Here is a 13,486-nt window from a genome sequence, read left to right as displayed (position 1 = left end):
TACAAATATCCTTGTGAAAATGGAAAAATGGGAGCAAATGAGATGGAAATGAGAAAAAGCATAGCTGAGAGGCAAAGGGTACCACAGGAAAAAAAAGTTGACTTAATCCAAGGGCTCCTTTATAAATAAAATTATATGCAATGGTACAGAAGATCAGCTGTGAATAAGTAAGTCTTAGAATCTGGTCTCTGCTGGATCTGTAAATGAAAATGTCTATTAATTAGGAGTTAAAACTGCTGAAAGAAGTTTCATCATCTGAAAAAGAAAATCTGCAAACAAATGGTTTTGTTAGTCTAGAAATAGAAATAAAACTGTAACATTCCAAGCTCAGCCTGACAGACACTAGGAAAAAAATACAATGCATATTAAAATCCATTAGATGCAGACAAAGAAAATCCTGAACAAACACAACATTAATACAGCAGTGTTTGAAACTGTTATCTGCCAAGTGACTACACACAACATTGCAATACATCTACATTTAACTGTACACAGGCTCTTTCACAAAAGTATTTGTAATCTGCAATACTGTTTAAAGTTTAGACAGTAAAAACCACTGAACACAAGTGCTGTTACACTAAATAAAAGCAGTGTAACCTGTTGAAAAAGTGTATCTATAAAGCCCATTTCCAGTTAGTTAGAAAAATCAGTGCATCCAACCAAGAAAGCAGAGAGCAACACAGGCACCTAAAAGATCCCATGAGATTAACCTTCCCCTCAAGGTTTTCCTTAGTGCAATAAGGACCACACTTTCCACCAAAACAAGCAGAGAAGTTGAAAACGGAGTTTGTTTGGTTTTTTTAAAATTAAAAAACCCAACCCTGCCAAAAGCAGCATTATAAAGAACAAAATGATCCTTCCCAACCATATTATACCAGAAGTTGGTATACGCAAGGATCCAATATGAATCTGGTTTTGTACACAAGCCCCTGTGCTCATGTGGACAGTAAGTTATCTCCATGATTAAAAATCAGGTTACAAAAAACCTTACAGAAAATCCTTAGGATTTGATAGTAATTTAAGATAAAATACTTTCAAGTATTATGTTTATGAATTAATTAGAGGACAAGGCATGATTTAAGGTAACATTGAAACAAAAGCTCTGTGTTACCCTAAATGACCCGTAAAATACAGCTAACTTTCTGAAATCTGTTCAGGATTTGTTTCCTTTACATTTAATTTCTCATCTACCATGATGCTAAAAAAAAACAAAAACAAAAGCACAAAAAAATGCATTAAAAAAAGGTTCATGTCTCTCTGAACAAAAAATGCCTTTTTGACAGTGAACAGGTGAAGCCAGATTTCTACCTTCAAGTACCATGACTTGCATCACAGACACAGTACTACACAAAGGACAGGAACATCACAAATACTATGCCAGAGGACAAATCCAGGGTATCTCCCAAGCAGACAAAAAAAAAAAAAAAACAAAAAAAACCCCAAAAAAATAAACAGGCCAAAAAAAACCCTCAAAAGAAGAAACCCCAGAGCCTCCCACCCCCCCTCTCACCCGAGCTACACGGGGAACACACCCACACACACAGGCAGACACGCAGTTACTGAGTGCAGCAGCAGGAAGTGCCTACAGCAGCTTCCAGGGAAACTGCATCATTTCAAGCTACACAGATAAAAGATACTATGTTTAAAAAAAGATTAAAAATTTAGCACCAAGTGAAAGGTTTTTTCTTATCCCCAGTAGCTAATGTTAAAAAGAACAATGGGGACCTCCAAGGTTATTCTGAAATAACCTTCCGTTTTACTCTCATCTATAACCTTGCAATGGAAACCTAACATCAGTGAATTAAAATGCTCAGTTTGCTTGGCATTTTGACGGCTAGAAGGACTTCTTTACAGAAATTTGGAAAACTGAAGCGAATCTGGGGGATAAACTAGATATCCAAGGACAGCATAGAGAGCTTGTACCCACTCTTCCTTCCCAAAGTGGCACTGGGGATATGTGTGGGCTGAGGACAGCATCCCTCTGGCTATGGAAACGCTACAGACCTGTCCTCATGCCCCTGCCTGTGGCAGGGACCCCGAGTGTCCCCAGCACCACACACCACTCCATCAGATGGCTCGTGTGCCACTGATAACGTGTGCCACTGATAACACTGCAATGCACCAACGTGCCACCAACCTGGCCTACGTGTGAAACCAAAACAGCCCCAATTTTTGAGGACAGTATTACACCACAGACCTAATTTGTACCTGCCACACAGCACAATGGAACAAACCCAGAGACCCCGTGCCTTGGTCTGACAGTGCACTGTATTTCCCCTCAGAAGTTAAAGGACAGAGTTGTTTCAGGGGTTTTTTTAATTAAAAAAAAAAAAAAAAAAAAGTAGAACATTCTACTAAAATACCACAGATCATATGGGTAATTCGATATTTTAGTCAAGGCAAAATATGAATAAAGTGAATTTTCCAGTGGTACAAGATGGAAATGAAATAATTTGAAAAAAGAAAAAAAAAAAAAAAGCTGACTTCATTTAACCACCTACTGGAGTTGCCTATTTATATAATTATAAAATTATGCTAATAAAAACTGAACAAATAATACACAGATCAGGATATATGTATTGACTTACTAGCATCTTTATAAAAATTTGAAGATATACACAAAAACACATCAACATTTATGGAACCATATCCATTTAAATTTAGATAAGACAACACAAAAAACTAACAAATAGCTAAGATGTGGTTGACTGTAAGCACTTTGAGTAACATTTTAATTTTAAAAGGTCAATATTTACATACTACATTAAATGCCTTTTTTTTTCCATTTTGCATCATATTGTGAATTCACTACAAAGAAAGAACAAGATAATGGTTGCAACAGATCTTCCAAGAAAGTTAACTTAAAATTCTCAGATTTAACTCTGTGCTGGAAGAGAACACATCAAGAACACGTCCGTCTAGCTTTACCTCTACTTCCTTTGGGTTTTTTTGGGAGGAGACAACAAATGGATCTGAAAGAGCTGTATCATCCAAACTGATCAATGCCAAGAGATCCACTTTTAAGATAGGATTTGAGAAGTAAGAGAACACAAATGTTTTAAAAAATGACTCACCTAATTGCTACTTTTGCTACTGAGTTTTTCAGGATATTAGAGAGATATGGTACAACACAGGGTGTGAGTATGTATGTATGTGTATAATAAAACAAATATAGACATACATACATATAGTATGTTTACATATAGGAAGATACCCAGGTACTGCAGTAAGCAGCTGAATTAATTCCCAGCAATCCACCCATGCCCTGTCTATGCACAAGCAATAATCTCCTGCAACTGCTGTTAAAGAGGATGCATCTACTCATTAAACAGGCATTGCTCACGTCACTCCTACATTTAAATAGATATGAGGCCATTTAATGTCTTTATTCCAAAGCCACACATTTGTCAAAAAAAAAAAAAAATTTAAAAACCCAACTGAATAAAATTTTTTAAAACTTAAGTTGGCTGAACCTCAGGCTCTTTGGGATGGATTCAAAACCCAAAGCAGGAGTGTTTCTACAAACTTCTTTGACTTTTGAATCAAACCCATATTCTTAGGCTCCAAGAAACCCTCTAACCCCAATAATGTTTGCTTCTGACAGGACAGCTGATCAACTGCAGATGTTCCTACTGCTGAACTCAGCTGCTGGCCTGTCTGGCGTTTGCATCTCTCCCAGATTTCCAGACATGCACCACTATCACTCCACTCTGAGATGTCTCCTCGTCCTTCTCACTGCAGAGAAGCTGCTCCCTAACACTGGGATGAGGAACTGCTTAATGTGTTGTTTTAAAGGTAAGCAGTTATTCTGAAGAATAGAAGTGACATAATCTGAGGAGGCAGTGCAGGGGTCCCAGAGCTGATGGTGTCAGCATTAAACAGCCCAGGGCTGATCACTCTGCAGGTCTTTGGGGTTGGTCCCACTGGGCACTTCCTACCTGCAGCTCATGCTCTGTCCTGGGCTTGGCTCGACCCTGAAGCACTAACAGCACTTCATGTACAGCAATTGTGCTGGCTGTCATTAAACATTATGCCTGAATATGAGGGTATAAACCTCACTTCCATGAAAAGATTCTCATTCTGTTACTGTGTTTTGCCACTACGTTTTAAATGGACTTTAAGAGTATTTCCTAAGCACCATGTTATTCTATATTATTTCAATGAACAGAGAGCAGGTCTACCTAGCAGACTTTTGACAGTACTTACTCATCATTTTGGTAACTTTTACCTAATTGAAAATCTGGACCAAAAGTGGAAGAAAGACAAATAGGTATCTGTGCCATTAAATCTTAAAAAAAAAATAGATACTATTAAAAAAAGGTACTATAAATTTCCTTAGCTCATCCTTTCCAGCTTGGCATGCCTATTTTGGACCCCACTTGAAGCTCTTTTATTTCATACCCATAGTGTTTTTCTGCAGTCACTCAGGTAACAAACCTACATTTCTGCAAGTCCCCCTCCCTTCAAACAGTAGGTAGAGTGCTTAAGAGTATTCCTAAAATAAAGCATGGAGCAAAACATCATGGTCTAAAAACTAAGGAAATGTTCATAAAAACTGGAATCCAATATAAAGATGACATTTTAATAAGTTTATTCAGAAGTAACTGAAAAAATTGTTCCTTTGGCAACTCCATCTGGACGGTTCTAATCAAAAGGAAATATTACGAATTTGACTTTGAATAAAACATAAGCTCCTTAACGTTTGCATGGCATTTTTGGGAACTGACATGTTCACGAGGAGATTCACAATGTCCTTATAGCCCTTTATGTATCAGGAACACCATATCAAAACAAGTCCTTTCAGTTATGGGTTTCTTACGGTTCAGCATTAATCACAAAATAAATCTCAAAGAAAAAAACCTGATCAAAATAAAGCATGAGGCAACCATGAAACACTAGCCCAAAAGAACTACCAGGAATGCACCACTCTTCCTGCATAACATTTTTGAAGTGACCCACCAAGTATTTCTTTTTCCTTGCATCTGGCAGTGTTACTTAAAACAACCTAATTACAACTCAGAGTTCACCAACCCATGATGCTACTGAAGGGTGAAGATCCTTGTTTTTAAAAACCAAGGCAAAGTACAGCAGTGGTTTTATGGAATAAGCAGAGTTGGAAAGAGAAGATGGAACTCTATGTTGGAATAGAAAAATGCAAAGACAGACTTATTTACAAAGATCAAAACTACAATTTTCCAGTGTCACCTCCAAAGCTTCTCAGCAAGCTGCTATTCAGTGAAGCAGACCATGTTCAAATCTATGCAAGAATACCTTCTGTGCTCTCAGGTATACAATGCAACTAATTTGTTTAGAAAAATGAGTTTTCATTCAAATACCTTGCACTGAAGATAAGAGCAACCATTATCAAATATTCTTTGCTATGAAGAAAGTTTTTTAAATCTTTCGCTGTAACCATTCTCTCTCAAGTCACTGTGGTCACACAGTAGGATCTTGAAGAACAGTGTCTACATGCATCAAAAGCATTTTGGAAAAAAAAAAATTCTATAATTCCATGTGGTTACAACAGAATGTGAAGAAACCAAACAGAAATTCCACCTTTGCAGATTCTCTTGAATTCCCCTCTCCTGGAGGTCATCTCGGTGCTTTCTGTAGTTCAACAGAGCAGTTACACACTGAGCTGACAGGGTTCCCAACCCGATGCATTTTTCACTGTGAGTCTGTAGCTCCACAGTCCACTGAGGTTGGTGTTGGGGCTTCTCTCAGCAGACATCACTCCACAATCAGCGCCACGTTGATGTGGGACAGATCTATCATGTGCCTGTCAAAAGTTAAAAGAAGGTTAAATGCGGTGCTCAGACTGATTCTGGCAAGGAGCTTCTATGGAGGTCACTAATCAACAGATGCTTGATTGGATTAAAGAAACACTGGGCCAGAGATTGATTATATCTTCTGAAAGGAGGGAAGGAACCACAGCGGCAGCAGTGCTTAATTATTTACCTGTGGAATTTCTGTTGAAATGCTAAAGCGTGTGCTGGCTCCTTAAATTTTGCTATGGCTTTCCGTTGTTGAGGAAGCATCTGTAAACTCTGCAGAGACAAAAAGCCAAAACATATTTTTAATATTCACTTCAAGATCCGCTTCACAATAACCCTTTATTTTGCATGAAACCAACTGAAATATTGCTGTATTTCTCTTTTTCAGTAACATACTTCAGTTCTCTTATTGATAACCAGTAAGAGAACACACTGGAAAGAGACTTCTGAGACTGCAGTCACAGTCCCAGCTGAAGATGTTTGAGTTAGTGTGTTAAACAACTGAACCACCTGGAAAACTCAGACTATCATTTGTTAAGCAAAGGTGACAACTTCAACTCAATCCACACACATGAGCCAAACCCCACAGCCAAACTTCCAAGGAGTAACAAGCAGTCAACTGGTCAGAGCTCAACTTCCCACACAAGCACCTGGAGTCATTCACCTGATGTACATTAAGGGATCAGGGCTTCCCACAGGTTGAACAGGGGCAGACAGAAAAAAGTGCTAAATTCTGATCTCTCAACTGTGTATCCTCACACCGTTTTCATAAAACAACGGGCCAGCTTTTGACAGGCACCACCATGAAACCCCACTGAGATGGATTAAGTCACCACTTCCAAGTCCTCCTAGTAAAAGGAAACCATATAACACACATCTACCCAGACAAGTCCATCTGATACATACCTCCCATACCATGAGAGCAGCAGTTCACAGTGCTTTAACTATGACAAACAGTAGTACTGAGCTCTCTGAAACTACAGCACACCTGAGCCAGGGCTCTGGAGAATTCATGTCCTTACTCCCTGCTTGCAGCAGAAGTTCAGGCCAAAATGATCTCAGAGAGGAGTCCTGTGGCCTTGGTAAAGAGGTGTTACCACACTTACGAAGATGAAAGTTCATGCTTTGAGTTAACCCTTCAGTTATGATACAAGAGTTTCCCAAAAGACACTTGAGAAATTCAAGAAGATTAAGCTTTACACATTAAGTAGTTACATACCCAACAATCAGTGGGAACATCCAACAAGTATTCAGCATCACAGAATACTCAGGATGGAAATATGATCCTGAAATCCTGCTGCCTGTGAACACAGGCCAGAGATTTCAGAGTAACTAGGTTAAAACAGATCTGAAGGTTTTAATCAAAATTTCACAGTTCCACAGTGATTCCAACATCTCAAAGAAAGTTCTGGATGTTTAATAGCCTATGCTGCAGCACATTAAAGACAGAATTGTTCTGATTCAGCTTCCAGTTTCCAGTTTTTCTTATGGCTTTGGATGCAGAATAAAGAATTATTAACATCCTACTTTTCTGTGAGTGTCTACATAAAGACAATGCAGTTTTATACTGAGATTTAGATACATATATATACACACACACATATATATACACACACAGACAAATGCAGGTATATGGACACCTTAAAACTTTTCTAGATGATAACCTCCTGATGGGTAAGTATGAACATAATTCTTTGCTCCTGCATTTTGCCTGGACCTCAGCTGCATCCCCCACACTTGGATGATTCCAGTCCTCTGATGGTCAGTCTTTGGGATTTTAAACTTTACCTTCAAAAATTCTCTATCACCATCTAGACTGTTTAAAAAGTACCACAGATCTTTAGACAAAACAACTATTCCTTGGGAAACAACATACAACCCCACTTGATACATTTTGAGGGTGACATACTTTGAGATCTCTTAGTGAAATAGCTTTTAATCCCACGAATGTGTTCCCTGTTCATTCAATCTAATGGAGCATTTTAAGCAAGATGTCAAATGCCTTGATGAAATTTGTCATTAAAATTGTCTACTTCTATCTTTTTTGAACACATAAGACTCTCTTGGAAAGATGTTTATTTAACAAGAGCCATGGAACCTGATAAGTCGTATTTCTTTGCATCTAAGCCTGACAATTCAGCTTTGCCACTTTCTGTAACTTACCTATCTGTGATTTTGAAGCAATTAATTTTGCACCTTCCTGTAACTGACAGGAAATTTTCCTCTCTCCAGGAAAATCACAGATGTTTAGTATTTCCACCACATCTGTGATTTCAAAGTGAAAGCTGAGTAAGAGTTAAAGGATTCAGCAAATCTGATAAGCATCAGCAGGTTAATTTGCATTTTATAGTTTTTTGAAAGCTGCTATGATGAAAAGGTAAGTCACTGCAACTTCCCCATTTCTGAGCTGGTAGAAATAGTAGTTAGCTTTAAAAAAAGCCATTCAGTGGATGATTTTTTTTTTTTTTTTTAAATCAAAATGCTCTTGACACAGTTAAGCACATTTTACCTACAAGAATGCAGTCACGCTGCAGAAAGCAGCAGTGAAAGATCTCGGATAAAGCTCAATTCTCCTGCAGGTTTTTCTGCAGGAATGAGTGAATGCTGTAGTTTGTGTTCTCCTCCCTTACTGATCTCACTTTTTTATGATTTATAGAACTAGATCTTAACACACACTTTCTTGACACCACTTTTCTTACTAGAAAAGAAAGAACCACAAACTAAGTAAGTGCTATCACTGAGGACTAAGCTTTTGAAGACTAAAAATTAAACACAGCCCTTAAATAAGCTTTGGAAAGAACAGACTTTAAGAGTTGACAAAAAAAAAGTATTTCTGAATTACAACTAAAAACAAACAAACAAAAAAAAATCCGTTCCTTTCAAAGAAGTCAACAGTTTTAATAAAAGAAAAACCTGTTTGCATCATCAAAAGGATGATTATTTCAGTGAACAGTTCAGCAAGAGGGGCTGTAAAAGAACACAGGGATGCATCCTTGCAGCTGCACCCTGCATGTCCTGCTGTCAACTGCTTCCCTCCCCTCTCCAGATCCACCTCCAGCTCTCCTGCTGCCAACTGATCCTCCCCACAATGTCAGGTCTCACTCGACTGCCACAGCAGATTCTCCCAATGCTTTATGCTCCAGACCCCTGTTGTGATCAACTGAAGAAGAGAAGCTGCATTTGGTCATGTTTCCCACAAGAACTGAGCTATTATTGCATTAATATTCTTGACATGCACAAAAGCAAAATTTGATTTTGCAGTTTATACAATCATGATGCTAAATTATTAACAAGCTTCTCAGTAATTAGCATGTAAAAAGTCAACTAAAGGCAGATACTCTGGTGTAGTGCAGACTTATTAGCAGAATTAGGCAAAGTATCTAAATATTATTATAGGTAACTTATTTATACTTTCTAATGAATTAATAAGTTTATTGACTGACTAGTTTGGGTACTGTGTTCTTACACTGCATTACTGCTTTATTTTCCAAAGTAAAAAAAAAAAATCCAAATTAAAACACAATGCATTTTAATACTCAACTGCTTTGGCAACAAGGCATCAGTTTTTGGGTAACTCTACTGAAAAGCATCTTTATCAGATTTAATTTCACTGGTCAATACAGACAACAATGGAAACAAAAAACCAACCCATCTGATCCTTCTCTGAACTGCCTAAACATCACCCATTACTCAGGCCAGGGTAAGGCAGCATCTCCTCAACTGCTGCAACTACACATGCCTAGACTAAGACCAAGAATAAAGGTCTGCAAAACAAAGGATACACTAATGCTACACAAACAATACTGCTCCAGTTGGAAACTGTCTGAAAAAAAATGATTTAAATGTGTTTAATACAAATTCTCAGCCTCTGCTGTGCTCAAACTACGGTAGCAAAAATGATGCATAATCACTTCATGTTTGTTAAGGTATATGAGGTATATACGCCTTCTTTGGGTATAGATGAAAAAAACTTCTGGTTTTGTTTTAACAGGAGACAATTACTAAGCTAAGTTACTCTGAAGATGTGACTGCAGCCTGCAATACCACCATAAATATCTTTGCTGTGTTTTCAAACAAATCCTCATCTATCTTCACTTGCAAGTATGAACATTATTCATCTAACAAATGCAAAACAAATATAAAAAAATATATCTAACAAAGATTTATTTGTGTTCTGATTTTGGAACAATACCCTCTTACTTACTTTACTACTTAAGCCCCAAGTTTTATGTTTTTAGAACACTGATTGTCAGGCACACTTTTGCCACATGTGTAGGTCCCAAACTGCTGCTATCCCACCCTGAACAGATGGACTACTGGCTGGGCATAGAAATTAGAGTCCCACTTCAGCAGAAATTTGAAGTAAAATGACTGTATACTCATGCTACTGGATTATTTCTGTCTTTCTGAATTTGGGGTGATTTGCAGTTTAGACCTGACCCTGCATTTAGATGATGTTCACAACTATAGTCAGAAGAAAACATTCCTTGCGTACCCTGTGGTATTTTATTAGCTCAAAATATTCAAGGCATTATCTCAAAGACTTACTGCATCAGCTTCTGCTTTTGTTGATTTCAAACACACAAGCTAGGAAAATACATCTAAAAATTAATTCATTTGCAAATCTTAATCATGTTACCTTCCTAATATAACACACTTAAACATTTTCATCCCTTTGGAATAATGTGGCAGCTGTTTTTTTTCAGTGATAACATTCAATAGCCTCTCTCCCCCTTTTAAAACACATTATCCCAGAGGCACAAACACCATTGCTGATGGACTCAGCCTTGGCCAGTGGTGGGTCCATCCTGGAGATGGTTGGCATTGGCTCTATCAGACACAGGGGAACCTTCTGGCAGCTCCACACAGAAGCCACCCCTGTAGCCCCACCCCCCACCCCCCCCCCCCCCACTACAAAAACGTGGGCATCAAATCCAATACACATTTCTCAAAAAGCAATTCAGTGTGTTGCTCCTTAGACTTGAAGCAGCACCACAAGGCAGCTATGAGCACCACACAGGACTAAGGACAGCTGCTCTCTCATTTTCAAAGAACAAATACTCCTACAGCTGATGCCTTGGGGTGGCCACCTAAAACCAGAGGCTAGACAAAAAAAAAGAGAATAAAAGTAGGTATTGATTTGAAGGGCTTTCAAAGGTACACCCCAGGCAGCCAAAAGGCTCCACCCAAGATGGACCCTGGGTCACGGGTTCTTCACACTTTTATAAGTTTGGTCCATTTGCATATCAGGGTTAATTCTCCAGTTATAACTTCAGTTAATGATGTAATTACCCCAAGTTTGCCCCTCCTCTTCAGAGGCTTTTAGTTTACACATTTTGGGCCTGGGACAATCGAGGTGTCCTTGAAGAGCAAACCTAGAGAGGTTTGTTATGTCTAACCAGCATGAGAGAACAGTAGCTAACAGTCCACACCAAACTTCGGAGTTACACACCAGGCAGTACAGGATTTGAAAAATATAAAAGTTAAAACCTAAGGTATCATTCCCCCCCTTTAGAGGCTTGACAAGGGCTCTACCTTGTCGAGACTATTCTAAGTATCTACTCTAACAGCAGTATACATCTAACAATAGTATCACCACAGTACATGCCTACTACTACAATAGTAGGCATCACAGCAGTCCTCGGTCTTATGATCTTCACTGACAAAACATATGGTTCTATCTTTCCCAAAGCATGATACCTCACTAGGAATTTGATCTGAGTTTGGGATTATTCTGCGACCTACAGATTTTGAAAGGCCAGTGGTAGGAGGCAGAGAAGGATGCAGCCTCTGGATACCAGCTGGTTCTAGTGAGCATCGCCTGACTTCTCATTTAATGGGAGGCCTCCCTCTTCCTCCACAGAAGACTTCCCTATTGCCACACTGTGTGACACCAGATTCTGCTACCATGAACTCCTAAACTGAAATATCACAATCCTCCCAAACGTCACAGCTCTGAGAAAACAACTTCATTCACATCTCTTTAAGTTGACCTAGTAAGATGTTCACCAGAGGATGAAAACCTCTTCTGGGATCCACTCAGGTGTAAAGGATTGACAATACATACAATAACTTCCAAGGGATTTCAAATGACTGGTTACTTTACAGATTTGGCTGTACAGATCTACTGCGCAGCACTTCCTGATAGCAACCTGAGGTCACAGGTATTGTGGGCATGCTCCTGTTGGACTCTGGAAAACAGAGATTACATTCTGACACATTTCTAGCATTAAAATAAAAAGCTAGTTTAGAGTGAGGAACAGTATTTTATATGGAATGGATTTAGGAAGCACAGAGCTCATACTGATCTTGACCATCTCCTTTTTCTGCTTAGGAATTGCCATGGGAAGATGCAGATCTTAGGCTGAATGGAAAATTCAAGAAACCCAGTATTTCATAACCAGACTTTTGATTCAGAGTTTACCTACAAACTGTTTTAAAACAACATACTATTTCAACAACTTAAAAAATAACCAGCAGCTCTGGCTTTTTCTGCAACTGAACTATCACCAGTGACCAAGGCACGAATATCATAAAAGGACCATTCCCTCTGAATGGTATTTCCTTAGGCCTGAAGATCTACACTACCCTCAAATTTCTCCTCTACCCACACTCTGTAATTAAATTTGCACTTACTTGTACAATATTGAAATAGCCAGTTAGCAGCACATTTATCTCAGTAAAACTCCACTGCAAAACCAAGGGCCTTGAGACAAACAGCAGGACATCCTTAAGTACAAAGCAAGAGATTGTTTGCAGCAAGCAAACATCTTTGACACCAAAACTCTCAAGAGGTTACACAGAGAGCAAGAAGTTAAAAGGAAGATTACAGAGGACTGGGAGATGGAAACCAAGCAGGCAGGAATGAGACCAGAGCAAGCACTCATTTCAACTATAGGAGACACATGTGAAATGAAAGTTCCTCCTTCACTTAATTTCTCTCACTGAAGTAAATGGACTGCCCAGCAGACCGCATGTTCAGTAATCAGTGAGTTTGGTATTAGGAGTGGCAACTCACATGAAGCTGCTAAAAACCAGGTCTATGCAAAATGAAAGTGTAAACCTTCCCAACCAACATCATCTCGTGTGTGATCCAAGGTACTCTGCAAAAAGTCAAATAGCAGCACAACAGGCACCTTCTGAACAGAAAGATCAGATTCTATTTATTCCTCCCTCCCATCAATAAATGCAGACATGTTTTTATTGTCCTCGCAGTCTCCTGACACCTGAAGCATCTTTCCTGGCAGTGACACTTCCCAGCCGCTACCAGCAGGCACAGAGGCTGGGACAGAATGTATTTATTTCACCTTAACTGTTGCAGTTGATCTCTTCCACCTTCTGTTCCTCCTTCCTGCTTTTCTGCCACCTTTGACTTCCTACTATCTACCCTTAAAAGTACTCAGCTTTCTTTCTCCATATGCAAGGTGTCATGAGGGGAAAGGCTGTTCTGTCCTCGAGCTAGGCATCTGTAGCTCACACACAGCTCTACAGCAAGGCTGAACTGGACAGGCTCATGATGGAGCTGCTCTTCTTTTCCCCCAGCCCCAAGGCTGGAGCAGGACTGCCCATGTCTTCTCTCCCAAAGCTTCTGCAACAGCTGAAAATGTTTTCACAGGTAGAAAGACCACAGCGGTCCCCATGTAATCCTGAGCACATTATGCCAGAGGAGAATCCCCCTGCTGACCTGCAAGAGCTATGTTCTGGGTGTGTGC

At 39.2% G+C, this 13,486-nt stretch overlaps 1 protein-coding gene across 4 annotated transcripts in view; it reads right to left on the bottom strand.

Annotated features, from left to right (window-relative positions):
* Positions 1 to 1,527: 1,527 nt before the first annotated feature.
* RBM33 (RNA binding motif protein 33) overlaps positions 1,528 to 13,486 on the bottom strand; it is a 99,244-nt gene continuing 87,285 nt past the window's right edge. For all 4 annotated transcript variants that reach the window (XM_082283691.1, XM_082283692.1, XM_082283694.1 and 1 more), the window contains 2 exons: positions 5,959 to 6,047; positions 1,528 to 5,779 (listed from right to left, as the gene is read on the bottom strand). In XM_082283691.1, coding sequence (XP_082139817.1) covers positions 5,731 to 5,779; positions 5,959 to 6,047 — 138 coding nt within the window. In that variant the 3' untranslated portion in view covers positions 1,528 to 5,730. The remainder of the gene's footprint in view (positions 5,780 to 5,958; positions 6,048 to 13,486) is intronic.

This window comes from Coloeus monedula (genome assembly GCF_965178545.1).
Source record: "Coloeus monedula genome assembly, chromosome: 1".
In the NCBI taxonomy this organism is placed as follows: Eukaryota; Metazoa; Chordata; class Aves; order Passeriformes; family Corvidae; genus Coloeus; species Coloeus monedula.
This window is presented reverse-complemented; position numbering and strand designations above follow the sequence as displayed.